At 46.2% G+C, this 14655-nt stretch overlaps 1 protein-coding gene across 1 annotated transcript in view; it reads left to right on the top strand.

The window, feature by feature from the left end:
* PRKCG (protein kinase C gamma) overlaps positions 1-2204 on the top strand; it is a 40314-nt gene extending 38110 nt beyond the window's left edge. The window contains exon 18 of the mRNA XM_058822704.1: positions 2022-2204. Coding sequence (XP_058678687.1) covers positions 2022-2183 — 162 coding nt within the window. The 3' untranslated portion in view covers positions 2184-2204. The remainder of the gene's footprint in view (positions 1-2021) is intronic.
* The last annotated feature ends 12451 nt before the right edge of the window (positions 2205-14655 follow it).

Genomic DNA, 14655 nt, shown 5'->3' with positions numbered 1-14655 from the left:
AAATTTGATTTTTTGGGTGAAATTTTTGGGCTTTTTTGGGTGAAAATTTTGGGATTTTTTGGGGGGATTTTGGGATTTTTTGGGGGTTTTTTTGGGATTTGGGTTTTTTATTTTTGAGTCTCTTTTTGGGGCTCCTTTTTTATTTTCTGGGTTTATTTTGGGGGTTTTGTTTCATTTTTTCTCTTTTTTTGCTTTTTCTTCTCGTTTTCTTTTTCTTCTTTTTTTCCTTTTTAATTTTTTCTTCAAAATTTTTCTTTATTTTTCCTTGATTTTCCTCTTTTATTCCCTTTTCCCCCATTTAAATTTTTTCCTTTCTTTTTTATTTTTCATTTTCATCCCTTTATTTTTCTTTATTCCCCCTTATTTTCCTCCTTCTTTTATTCCCCTTTTCATTCCTATTTTATCCCAATTTTCCCCCTTTTTATTCCCAATTTTTCCCCTTTTAATTCCGATTTTCCTCCCAAATATTTTCATTTTTATTCCCATTTTTCCCCCAATTTTTCCCCAATTTTCCCCTTTTAATTCCCATTTTTCCCCCTTTTTTCCCCCCAATTTTTCCCTTTTAATTCCCATTTTTCCCCCAATTTTCCCCCAATTTTTCCCATAAATTTTCCCCTTTTAATTCCCAATTTCCCCCCTTTTTTCCCCCAATTTTCCCCCCAATTTTCCCCTTTTAATTCCCATTTTTCCCCAAATTTTCCCCCTTTTTTCCCCCAATTTTCTTCCAATTTTTCCCCCTAATTTTCCCCTTTTAATTCCCATTTTCCCCCAATTTTTCCCATAAATTTTCCCCCAATTTTTCCCCTTTTAATTCTCATTTTCCCCCAATTTTTCCCCAATTTTCCCCCCAATTTTCCCCTTTTAATTCCCATTTTTCCCATAAATTTTCCCCCAATTTTCCCCTTTTAATTCCCATTTTTCCCCAAATTTTCCCCATTTCCCCCAATTTTTCCCATAAATTTTCCCCCTATTTCCCCCTTTTATTTCCCATTTTCCCCCAATTTTTCCCCAATTTTCCCCTTTTAATTCCCATTTTTCCCCCTTTTTTCCCCAAATTTTCCCCCTTTTAATTCCCATTTTTTCCCCAATTTTCCCCCTTTTTTCCCCTTTTAATTCCCATTTTCCCCAATTTTCCCCATAAATTTTCCCCCAATTTTTCCCCTTTTAATTCCCATTTTTCCCCCAATTTTTCCCCTTTTAATTCCCATTTTCCCCCAATTTTACCCCAATTTTTCCCCCAATTTTCCCCTTTTAATTCCCATTTTCCCCAATTTTCCCCCTTTTTTCCCCCAAATTTTCCCCCCATTTTCCCCCTCTTTAATTTCCATTTTCCCCCAATTTTTCTCCTTTTAATTCCCATTTTCCCCCAACTTTCCCCCTTTTTTCCTCCAAATTTTCCCCTAATTTTTCCCCTTTTAATTCCCAATTTCCCCCAATTTTTCCCCCCAATTTTCCCCTTTTAATTCCCATTTTTCTCCAATTTTCCCCCAATTTTTCCCCCCAACTTTCCCCATTTAATTCCCATTTTTCCCCCCAATTTTCCCCCAATTTTTCCCCTTTTAATTCCCATTTTTCCCCAATTTTCCCCCTTTTTTCCCCCAAACTTCCCCCAATTTTCCCCTTTTAATTCCCATTTTCCCCCCATTTTTTCCCCTAATTTTTCCCCTTTTAATTCCCATTTTTCCCATAAATTTTCCCCCAATTTTTCCCTTTTAATTCCCATTTTTCCCAATTTTTTCCATAAATTTTCCCCCAATTCTTCCCCCTTTAATTCCCATTTTCCCCCAATTTTCCCCTTTTAATTCCCATTTTCCCCCAATTTTTCCCCCCAATTTTCCCCTTTCTATTCCCATTTTTCTCCAATTTTTCCCCAATTTTTCCCCCTTTTTTCCCCATTTTTTCCCCAATTTTTCCCCCTTTTTTCCCCATTTTTTCCCCAATTTTTCCCCCTTTTCCCCCCAATTTTTCCCCTTTTAATTCCCCTTTTTCCCCCATTTTTTCCCAATTATTTTTCTCCCCAGTGCGGCCGCAATGGGGAAAATTTCGATAAATTTTTCACTCGGGCTCCCCCAGCCCTGACCCCCCCGGACGCGTTGGTTCTGGCCGGGCTGGACCAAGCCGAGTTCGAGGGGTTCAGCTTCACCAACCCCGACTTCCCCCAGCCCCAGGGCTCCCTCGTGTGACCCCCAAAATTTTGGGCACCCCCCTAAAAAATTCGGGGTTTCCAGACCCCAAAAATCAAAAAAATCCCAAAAAAATTCCCCTAAAAATTCGATTTTTTTTTCTGATTATTTTTGATCCCCCCCCCTATTTTGGACTGTACCAATTGTAAATTAATTCTATTGTGACCCCAAAAACTTTGGGGTTCCTGGCACCGATTTGACCCCAAAAATTCCAAAAAATTCCAAAAAAATTTGATTTTTTTGGTGCTTCCCCCCCTATTTTGGACCATACCAAGCCCAGGAATTCCCCGGAATTTTGGGGATCCCCCCTTCAAAAATTTTGGGGACCCAACCAAAATAATTTGGGGATCCCCCTTAAAAAATTTGGCACCCTCAGACCCCAAAATTTTTTAAAATTCCATTTAGAAATTGAAAAACTTCCAGTAATTTTGAGGGTTTTTTCCCCTATTTTGGACTGTACCAATTTTAAATTCATTGTTTTGTGAACCCTAAAAAAATTTGGGGACTCCCCTAAAAAATTTGGGGTCCTGACACCCCAAAATTTAAAAAAAAATAATGAAAAATTCCAAAAAAATTCCAATTTTTCCAATTATTTTGGCTTTTTCCACCCCTTTTTTGGACCATACCAAGTCCAGGGATTCCCCAAAATTTTGAGGATCCCCCCGTTAAAAAATTTGGGAACTCCCCAAAAATTTTGGGGTTCCTGGCACCGATTTGACCCCAAAAATTCCAAAAAATTCAAAAAAATTCGAACTTTTTTGGTTTATTTCGATTTTATCCCCCCCTATTTTGGACTGTACCAATTTTAAATCAATTATTTTGTGAACCCCAAAAATTTGGGAACTTCCCCAAAAAAAATTTGGGATTTTTTCCTCTCCCAGCTGTGACTCCCCTTGGGATGAGCTGGGAGGACCCAAAATCCCCCCAAAATTCCCCAAAATTTTCCTCCAAAAATCCCAAAATTCTCCCCAAAAAAAAAAAAAAAAATCCCCAAATTCCCCAAAATTTACCCTGAATTCCCAAAATTTACCCAAAACTTTGCAAAAAAATCCCCAAATTCTCCCCCAGATTCCCAAAGTTTTTCCCAAAATCCAAAATTTTTCCCATTTTTCCCCCAAATTTTTCCCAAAATTCCCCAAAATTTTCCCGATTTTCCCCAAATTTCCCCCCCTCTCCCCCCCCCCCCCCCCAATAAAAGTGGTTGAGCCCTTCCGGAGTCTCCTGGGTCCCTTTTTTGGACTGGTTTATACTGGTCTGGACTGGTTTATACTGGGAGGGACTGGTTTATACTGGGATGGACTGGTTTATACTGGGACGGACTGGTTTATACTGGGAGGGACTGGTTTATACTGGTCTGGACTGGGAGAGACTGGGACGGACTGGGAGAGACTGGGAGGGACTGGTTTATACTGGGATGGACTGGTTTATACTGGGAGGGACTGGGAGGGACAGGAAGAGGCTCAAAGGGACTGGTTTATACTGGTTTGGACTGGTTTATACTGGTCTGGACTGGTTTATACTGGTTTGGACTGGTTTATACTGGTCTGGACTTGTTTATACTGGTTTGGACTGGTTTATACTGGGAGGGACTGGGAGAGGCTCAAGGGAACTGGTTTATACTGGTCTGGACTGGTTTATACTGGTCTGGACTGGTTTATACTGGGATGGACTGGGAGAGGCCCAGGGGGACTGGTTTACACTGGTTTGGACTGGTTTATACTGGGACGGACTGGTTTATACTGGTTTGGACTGGTTTATACTGGGACGGACTGGTTTATACTGGTTTGGACTGGTTTATACTGGGAGGGACTGGGAGAGGCTCAAGGGAACTGGTTTATACTGGTCTGGACTGGTTTATACTGGGATGGACTGGGAGAGGCTCAGGGGGACTGGTTTACACTGGTTTGGACTGGTTTATACTGGGACGGACTGGTTTATACTGGGAGGGACTGGGAGGGACTGGTTTAGACTGGTCTGGACTGGTTTAGTCTGGGACGGACTGGTTTATACTGGGAGGGACTGGGAGAGACTGGGAGAGGCTCAAGGGAATTGGTTTATACTGGGAGGGACTGGGAGAGGCTCAGGGGGACTGGTTTATACTGGTCTGGTCTGGTTTATACTGGTCTGGACTGGTTTATACTGGTTTGGACTGGTTTATACTGGGAGGGACTGGTTTATACTGGTCTGGTCTGGTTTATACTGGTCTGGACTGGTTTATACTGGTCTGGTCTGGTTTATACTGGTCTGGACTGGTTTATACTGGTTTGGACTGGTTTATACTGGGAGGGACTCAGGGGAGCTGGTTCAGACTGGGAGGGACTGGTTTGTACTGGTCCATACTGGTGTGTACTGGTTTCTATAGATTTATACTGGTTTTTACTGGTCCATACCAGTTTATACTGATCCCTACTGGTTTATACTGGTTTTTACTATTTTTTACTGGTTTTTACTGGTCCATACTGGTTTCTATAGGCTTATACTGGTTTTTATTGGCCCATACTCGTTTTTACTGGTTTCTACTGGTTTCTACTGGTTTATACTGGTTTATACTGGTTTATACTGGTTCCTGCTGGTTTTTACTATTTTTTACTGGTTTTCACTGGTCCATACTGGTCCATACTGGTTTATACTGGTCCATACTGGTTTTTACTATTTTTTACTGGGTTATACTGGTTTTTACTGGTTTCCACTAGTTTTTACTGGTCTGTTCTGGTTCCTACTGGTCCATACTGGTCCATACTGGTTTATACTGGTTTATACTGGTTTATACTGGTCCATACTGGTTTATACTGGTTCCTGCTGGTTTTTACTATTTTTTACGGGTTTATACTGGTCCATACTGGATTCTATAGGCTTCTACTGGTTTTTACTGGTCCATACTGGTTTATACTGGCTTTTAGTATTTTTTACTGGTTTTTACTGGTTTTCACTGGTCCATACTGGTGCATACTGGATTCTGTAGGCTTCTACTGGTTTTTACTGGTTTATACTGGTTTATACTGGTCCGTACTGGTCCATACTGGTTTATACTGGTTTATACTGGTTTATACTGGTCCATACTGGTTTATACTGGTTTATACTGGTTTATACTGGTCCATACTGGTTTATACTGGTTTGTACTGGTCCATACTGGTTTATACTGGTCCATACTGGTTTATACTGGTCCGTACTGGTCCGTACTGGTTTATACTGGTTTATACTGGTCCATACTGGTTTATACTGGTTTATACTGGTTTATACTGGTTTATACTGGTTTATACTGGTCCATACTGGTTTATACTGGTTTATACTGGTCCATACTGGTTTATACTGGTTTATACTGGTTTATACTGGTTTGTACTGGTCCATACTGGTTTATACTGGTTTATACTGGTCCATACTGGTTTATACTGGTTTGTACTGGTCCATACTGGTTTATACTGGTTTATACTGGTCCATACTGGTTTATACTGGTTTATACTGGTCCATACTGGTTTATACTGGTTTTCACTGCTCTGTCCTGGTTTCTGTTCCCAGCTCGGCCCCTCCCCCCCCGCTCCGGCCCCTCCCCCCGCCCTGATCCGCTCTGATCCCCCCCAATCCGCCCCTCCCCCCCTCCCAGTCCGTCCCAGTCCGTCCCAGTTCAGACCAGTTCAGACCAGTTCAGACCAGTCCGGCTCGGGAGCGGAGCGCGAGAGGGGAGGGGGCTGCAGGTGAGGGGGGGAGGGGCGCGATTGGATTTGGGGGGGTGGGGGAGGGGAAAGGGAATGAATGGGGGGGAGGGGTCGGACAGGTGAGGGGGGAGGGGCGGGAAATGGGGGTGGGGGAGGGGATTTGGGGGGAGGGGCTGCAGGTGAGGGGGGGGAGGGGCGGGGTTGGGGTCGGACAGGTGAGGGGGGGGAGGGGCGGGGGGGGGAAAATCGGGGGGTGGGGGAGGGGAAAAGGAGGTGGGGGAGGGGCAGGAGGGGTGGGGGAGGGGAAAGGAACGGGGATTTGGGGGTGGGGGAGGGGCGAGAGGGGGGGTGGAAAGGGGGGGTGGGGGAGGGGTTTGCAGGTGAGGGGGTGGGGGAGGGGTTTGCAGGTGAGGGGGTGGGGGAGGGGTCCCAAAGGTGGGGGAGGGGTCTCGGACATCGAGGACCCTCCCTGACCCCTCCCCCACCCCCCTTTCCTCCCCTCCCCCCCCCCCCCTTTTTTTTTTTTTCTCTCTCCCCGCAGCCGCCCGGACGCCGCCCCTCCCCCACCCCGCGCTCATTAATTATTCATTCATTCATTCGTTCGCCCCCTCATTAATTATTCATTAGCTAACATGGCCCCGCCCCTCCCCATCCTCATGCTCCTCCTCCTCTCGGCCTCGGCCGCCCCTCCCCCACCCCGCCCCTCCCCCCCCCCTCCGCTTCCTCTGCACGCCCCTCCCCCCCCCTTCCGGACAAGGGGGCGTGGCCTGGCCGGGCGTGGCCATGGAAGGGGGCGGGGCTTGGGGGGAAGGGGCGGGGCGGTGCCGGGAGGGGGAGGGGCGTGAGGAGGGGGAGGGGGAGGGGCACGGGGAGGGGGAGGGGCCAATGAGGGCCCTGCAGGAAATGCGGGAGCGGCTGCGCGAGCTGCAGGTGAGGGGGCGGGGCTTAAAGGGGCGGGGCTTAAAGGGGAGGGGCTAAAGTGGGCGGGGTTTAGAGCGTGGGGAGGAGTTAAAGGGGTGGGGAGGGTTTAAATGGGGAGGGGCTAAAGGGGGAGGGGCTAAAGGGGGAGGGGCTGAAAATGTTAAATGAAATGGGGGTGGGGTTTAAATTATGGGGGGAGGGGTTTAATGTTTGGGGGTGGGGCCTGAGGGGGCAGAGCCCAAAGGGGTGGGGCTAGAGTGGGCGGGGTTAAACTGGGCAGGGTTAAAACACTGGGGGAGGGGCTTAGAGGGTGAGGGAGGGGTTAAAGGTGGGGAGGGGCTAAAGGGGAGGGGCTAAAAGGGGAAGGGGAGGGGTTAATGGTGTGGGGGAGGGGTTTAATGTGAGGGGGAGGGGCTAAAGGGGAAGGGGAGGGGTTAATGGGATGGGGAGGGGTTTAATGTGAGGGGAGGGGCTAAAGAGGAAGGGGAGGGGTTAATGGGGTGTGGGAGGGGTTTAATGTGAGGGGAGGGGCTAAAGGGGAGGGGCTAAAGAGGAGGGGGAGGGGTTAATGGGGTGGGGGAGGGTTTTAATGTGAGGGGGAGGGGCTAAAAGGGAGGGGCTAAAGGGGAGGGGGAGGGGTTAATGGGGTGTGGGAGGGGTTTAATGTGAGGGGGAGGGGCTAAAGGGGAAGGGGAGGGGTTAATGGGATGGGGAGGGGTTTAATGTGAGGGGAGGGGCTAAAGGGGAGGGGGAGGGGTTAATGGGGTGGGGGAGGGGTTTAATGTGAGGGGGAGGGGCTAAAGGGGAAGGGGAGGTGTTTAATGTGAGGGGGAGGGGCTAAAGGGGAAGGGGAGGGGTTAATGGTGTGGGGGAGGGGTTTATTGTGAGGGGGAGGGCCTAAAGGGGAGGGGCTAAAATAGAGGAGGAGAAAAGGGGGTTAAAAATTAGGGGGAGGGGCTAAAAAGATGGGGGCGGGGCCTCCTGGGGTCATTTTGGGGTCACTTTTGGGGCCATTTTTGGGGCCATTTTTGGGGCCATTTGGGGTCGTTTTGGGACAATTTTGGGGCCACTTTGGGGTGATTTTTGGGGTGAATTTTGGGGTGAATTTTTGGGCTCATTTTGGGTCGTTTTGGGGTCATTTTCTGGTTGTTTTTGGGGTGAGTTTGAGGTGATTTTGGGGTCATTTTTGGATGATTTTGGGGCTCATTTGTGGAGTGATTTTGGGGTGGTTTTTGGCTCAATTTTGGGGTCATTTTTGGATGATTTTGGGGATGATTTCGAGGTGATTTTTGGGGCAGTTTTGGGGTGATTTTGGGATAATTCCTGGCGTAACTTCAGGGCGATTTTGAGGCATTTTTGTGCCGATTTTGGGGTGGTTTTGACTTATTTTGGGATTATTTGGGCGTGGTTTTTTGGCTATTTTGCGTTGATTTTTGGGGTGATTTTAGGGCAATTATGGGGGTAATTTTGGGGTGATTTCCGGGTGATTTTGGGGCGATTTTTGGGTCACTCTGGGCTCATTTTTGTGGTGATTTCAGGCTGATTTTTGGGGTTATTTTTGGTGTAATTTTGAGCTCGTTTTCAGGTGATTTTGGGATAAAGTTTGGGCTCATTTTTGGGGTAATTTTTGGATGATTTTTGGGCTGATTTTGGGATGATTTTTGGGTCAGTCTGGGCTCATTTTTGGGGTGATTTCAGGCTGATTTTTGGGGTTATTTTTGGTGTAATTTTGAGCTCATTTTCAGGTGATTTTGGGATAAAGTTTGGGCTCATTTTTGGGGTGATTTTTGGGCTGATTTTGGGATGATTTTTGGGTCAGTCTGGGCTCATTTTTGGGGTAATTTCAGGCTGATTTTTGGATTAATTTTGGGATGATTTGGGGTTGATTTTGGACCAATTTTCGGGTGGTTTTTTGCACGATTTGGGATGACTTTCAGGGTGATTTTAGGGCAGTTTTGGGGTGAATTTGGGATAATTGTGGGGTTCATTTTTGGGTGATTTTGGGGTGATTTTTGGGGCGATTTTGGCTCATTTCAGGGGTAATTCCAGGGTGATTTTTGGATGATTTTTGGGATAATTTTGGGGTGAGTTTTGGGTAATTTTGGGGCAGTTTTAGGGGGAGTTTTGGGCTCATTCTTGGGGTGATTTTGGCTCAATTTTGGGATTATTTTTGGGATGATTTTGGGGCGATTTTGGGGTTATTTTTTGTGTGGCTTTGGCCTCATTTTTGGGTCGATTTTGGGGTAATTTGGGGTGACTTTGGCCCTCGTTTTTGCCCCCCCAGAGCCGGAACGTGTCGGGGCTGCGCGAGGCCCTGCAGAGGAAAATCGAGGCCCTGGAGCTGCAGCTGCGTCTCCATGGCAACGGCTCCCATCACCATGGCGACCACCACGGGGACCACCACGACGGTCACCATGGCAACCACCACGGCCACCACCACGAGGAGAAGCATCCCCACGGTCTCCACGGCAACCACCACGGTCTCCACGGCAACCACCACCAGCACCACGAGAAGCACGGGGACCACCACGAGCATCACGGTTACCACGGCAACCACCACCACCACGAGGAGAAGCATCCCCACGATCACCATGGCGACCACGACGGTCTCCATGGCAACCACCATGAAAAGCACGGGAACCATCACGACGGTCACCATGGCAACCACCACGAGAAGCATCCCCACGGTCTCCATGGCAACCACGATGGGCTCCATGGCAACCACCATGAAAAGCATGGGGACCACCACGATGGTCGCCATGGCGACCACCATCACGGTCACCATGGCGACCATGATAATCACCACAGCAACCACCATGACAAGCACGGGGACCACCATGATGGTCACCATGGCAACCACCACGAAAAGCATCTTCATGGTTTCCACGGCAACCACCACGACGATGACGACGAGGAGGAGAAGCATCCCCACGGTCTCCATGGCAACCATGATAATCACCATGGCAACCATCACGAAAAGCACGGGGACCACCACGACGGTCACCATGGCAACCATCACCAGGAGAAGCACGGGGACCACCACGACGGTCACCATGGCAACCACCATGAGGAAAAGCATCCCCACGGTCTCCATGGCAACCACCACCACGAGAAGAATCTTCACGGTTTCCATGGCAGCCACAACGATCTCCACGGCAACCATCACAACGAAAAGCATCCCCACGGTTTCCATGGCAACCACCACGGTCTCCATAGCAACCACGCCCCCCACGATCACCACGGCGACCCCGAGAAGGACCACGGCGACCGCCCCGACGGTTTCCATGGCAACCAGCATCACCTCGGTTACTACGGCAACCGCGCCAAGGCCGCCGACCCCGCCCACCCCCACGGTTACCACGGCAACCGCAGCGGCCTCCTCCATAGCAACCACCCGCCCGGTCTCCATGGCAACGGCAAACCCGGCAACCGGCTGGAGGGCGGTAACCATGGCAACCGGCATCCGCTCCACGGCAACCACTACGGTAACCATGGCAACCGCCAAATTTGGGGGATTTTGGGGGATTTTTGGGGGATTTTTGGGGAATTTTTGGGGATTTTTGGGGGATTTTGGGGGAATTTTTTGGGGAATTTTTGGGATTTTTCTGGTGATTTTTGGGGGATTTTTTTGGGATTTTTGGGGATTTTTTGGGGAATTTTTTTCGGAATTTTTGGGATTTTTTGTTGATTTTTGGGGGATTTTTGGGGATTTTGGGGGGGGATTTTTTGGGGGATTTTTTTGGGAATTTTGGGGATTTTGAGGGATTTTTGGGGAGGATTTTTTTGGGGATTTTTGGGGATTTTGGGGGATTTTTTGGGAAATTTTTGGGGAATTTTTTGGGGGATTTTTGGGATTTTTTTTGTGATTTTGGAGATTTTTTGGGGTGATTTTTTTGGGATTTTTGGGGATTTTAAAAGATTTTGGGGGGGATTTTTTTGGGGATTTTTGGGGATTTTGGGGGATTTTGGGGGATTTTGACCTTTGGGATTTGGAGAAAATTTGGGGGATTTTTGGGATCAAGATTTTTGGAGATTTGGGGATTTTTGCGATTGGGATTTTTGAGGTCTTGGGGATTTTTAGGATTGGGATTTTGGGGAATTTTGGGGGGGATTTTTGGGTTTTGGGGTTTCCTGGGATTTTGGGGGATTTTGTGGGTTTGGGGTTGGGATTTTTGGGGGCAAATTTTTCAGGAATTGGGGGAAGAATTTGGGGAAGAATTTGGGATTCTTGGGTCGAGATTTTAGGGGATAAATTTGGGGCGAATTGAGGGGAATTTTGGGGAGGAATTTGGGTGAATTTTGGGCCAAATTTGGGAGGACTTGGGGAAGAATTTGAGGGAGAATTTTTTGGGATTTGGGACTCCTGGCATTGACATTTTTAGAGGTGAATTTGAAGAGAATCTCATCATATTTCGGGCAATTTTAGAGCAAATTTCAGCAGATTTGAGTGGAAAACGGGGTGAATTTTGGGAAAAATTCAGGATAAATTTCAGTTTTCATTCTGAATTTTCCTGAATTTCCCCCAGGTGTTTTTCCCCCTCCGCGCCAGTTCCAAGTTGGGAATTTTTGGTGATTTTGGGGAGAGAATTTGGGGCAAATTGAGGGGAATTTTGGGGAGGAATTTGGGTGAATTTTGGGTCAAATTTAGGAGGATTTGGGGGAGAATTTCTGGGGATTTGGCACTGCTGGGGTTGGGATTTTGGGGGGATTTTGGGGAGGAATTTGTGTTGAATTTGGGGGGATTTGGAGCTCTTAGGATTGAGATTTCAGAGGGAAAAATTGGAGAGAATTTGGGGCAAAACTGAGGGAGATTGGGGAAGAATTTGGGGGAGGATTTTTTGGGATAATTTGGGGCTCCTGGCATTGACATTTTTAGAGGTGAATTTGAAGAGAATCTCATCATATTTTGGGCAATTTTAGAGCCAATTTCAGTGGGTTTTTGAGGAGATTCAGGTGAAATTTCAGGCTAAATCTCAGTTTTTATTTTGAATTTCCCGATTTCCCCCCAGGCGTCCGCGGGGGTTTCCGCGCAACAATTCAAAGTTAGGAATTTTTGGTGATTTTGGGGAGAGAATTTGGGGCAAATTGAGGGGAATTTTGGGGAGGAATTTGGGTGAATTTGGGGGATGATATTTTGGGATTTGTCACTCCTGGCATTGACATTTTTAGAGGTGAATTTGAAAAGAATTTCATCATATTTCGGGCAGTTTTAGAGCAAATTTCAGCAGATTTTTGGGCTGATCCAGGTGAAATTTCAGGCTAAATCTCAGTTTTTATTTTGAATTTCCCTGATTTCCCCCCAGGCGTCCGCGGGGGTTTCCGCGTGTCCTTCCCCCTGCGCAAAAATTCCAAGTTGGGAATTTTTGGTGATTTTGGGGGGAGAATTTGGGGCAAATTGAGGGGAATTTTGGGGAGGAATTTGGGGGATGATATTTTGGGATTTGTCACCCCTGGCATTGACATTTTTAGAGGTGAATTTGAAGAGAATCTCATCATATTTTGGGCAATTTTAGAGCCAATTTCAGTGGGTTTTTGAGGAGATTCAGGTGAAATTTCAGGCTAAATCTCAGTTTTTAATTTGAATTTCCCCCAGGCGTCCGCGGGGGTTTCCGCGTGTCCTTCCCCCTGCGTAAAAATTCCAAGTTGGGAATTTTTGGTGATTTTGGGGGGAGAATTTGGGGCAAATTGAGGGGAATTTTGGGGAGGAATTTGGGGGATGATTTTTTGGGATTTGTCACTCCTGGCATTGACATTTTTAGAGGTGAATTTGAAGAGAATCTCATCATATTTTGGGCAATTTTAGAGCCAATTTCAGCAGATTTTTGAGGAGATTCAGGTGAAATTTCAGGCTAAATCTCAGTTTTTATTTTGAATTTCCCGATTTCCCCCCAGGCGTCCGCGGGGGTTTCCGCGTGTCCTTCCCCCTGCACAAAAATTCCAAGTTGGGAATTTTTGGTGATTTTGGGGAGAGAATTTGGGGCAAATTGAGGGGAATTTTGGGGAGGAATTTGGGTGAATTTGGGGGATGATTTTTTGGGATTTGTCACTCCTGGCATTGACATTTTTAGAGGTGAATTTGAAGAGAATCTCATCATATTTTGGGCAATTTTAGAGCCAATTTCAGTGGGTTTTTGAGGAGATTCAGGTGAAATTTCAGGCTAAATCTCAGTTTTTAATTTGAATTTCCCCCAGGCGTCCGCGGGGGTTTCCGCGTGTCCTTCCCCCTGCGTAAAAATTCCAAGTTGGGAATTTTTGGTGATTTTGGGGGGAGAATTTGGGGCAAATGTAGGAGAATTTAGGGAGGAATTTGGGGGATGATTTTTTGGGATTTGTCACCCCTGGCATTGACATTTTTAGAGGTGAATTTGAAGAGAATCTCATCACGTTTAGGGCAATTTTAGAGCAAAAATGGGGTGAATTTTGGGAGAAATTCAGGCTAAATCTCAGTTTTTATTTTGAATTTCCCTGATTTCCCCCCAGGCGTCCGCGGGGGTTTCCGCGTGTCCTTCCCGCTGCGCACCAATTACATGTTCGCGCGCGTCCGTCCGTCCGTCCGCAGCCCGCTGGGCGCCGTGTCCGTGTGTCTGTGGCTGCGCCCGGGCGGCGCCCCCAACCTGGGCACCCCCTTCTCGTACGCGGCGCCCGGGCAGCCCAACGAGCTGGTGCTGCTGGCCTGGGGCGGGCGGCCCCTCGAGCTGCTCGTCGACGACCAGGTCAGCAGAATTTCGCTTTAAAATTTAAAATTAAAAAAAAATTTAAAAATTTTAAAATTTAAAAAAAAAAAAAAAAAATTGGGTTTTTTTTTTTTTTTGGGGGGGGTTTTGGCGATTTTTTTGGGGGTTTTTTGGCGATTTTTTGGGGATTTTTTGAGGATTTTTCTTGATTTTTTGGGGAATTTTTTGGTGGGTTTTTCGGTGATTTTTTTTTGAGGGGGGAGGGGATTATTTTGGGGTTTTTAGGAAAATTTGGGGGATTTTTTGAGGGAATTTTTTGGTGGGTTTTTCGGTGATTTTTTTGAGGGGGGAGGGGATTATTTTGGGGTTTTTAGGAAAATTTTGGGGAATTTTTGAGGATTTTTCATGGGTTTTTTTTTTTGGGGGGGAGGCATTTTTTTGGGGAATTTTTTGGTGGGATTTTCAGGGATTTTTTGAGGGATTTTTTGAGGATTTTTCATGATTTTTTAAGGGAATTTTTTGGTGGGTCTTTTCATGATTTTTTTAGGGGGGAGGGGATTATTTTGGCGATTTTTTGAGGATTTTTCATTATTTTTTAAGGGAATTTTTTGGCGGGTATTTCGTGATTTTTTTTGAGGGGGGAGGGGATTATTTTGGGTTTTTTAGGAAAATTTTAGGGATTTTTTTGGGGATTTTTCATGATTTTTTGGGGGAATTTTTTGGTGGGTTTTTCGTGATTTTTTTTGAGGGGAAAGGGGTTTATTTTGGTGTTTTTAGGAAAATTTTAGGGATTTTTTGGGGATTTTTTGAGGATTTTTCATGATTTTTTGGAGGAATTTTTTGGTGGGTTTTTCATGATTTTTTGGGGAATTTTTTGGTGGGTTTTTCGGTGATTTTTTTTTGAGGGGGGAGGGGATTATTTTGGGGTTTTTAGGAAAATTTTGGGGATTTTTTGAGGGAATTTTTTGGTGGTTTTTTCGGTGATTTTTTTTGAGGGGGGAGGGGATTATTTTGGGGTTTTTAGGAAAATTTTGGGGAATTTTTGAGGATTTTTCATGGGTTATTTTTTGGGGGGAGGCATTTTTTTGGGGGAATTTTTTGGTGGGATTTTCAGGGATTTTTTTGAGGGGGAGGGGATTTTTTGAGGATTTTTCATGGTTTTTTAAGGGAATTTTTTGGTGGGTCTTTTCATGATTTTTTTAGGGGGGAGGGGATTATTTTGGC

Source organism: Ammospiza caudacuta, chromosome 34 (assembly GCF_027887145.1).
Source record: "Ammospiza caudacuta isolate bAmmCau1 chromosome 34, bAmmCau1.pri, whole genome shotgun sequence".
NCBI classification, from domain to species: Eukaryota; Metazoa; Chordata; class Aves; order Passeriformes; family Passerellidae; genus Ammospiza; species Ammospiza caudacuta.
The sequence above is the reverse complement of the archived record's forward strand: the minus strand, read 5'-3'. Positions and strand labels throughout refer to the sequence as shown.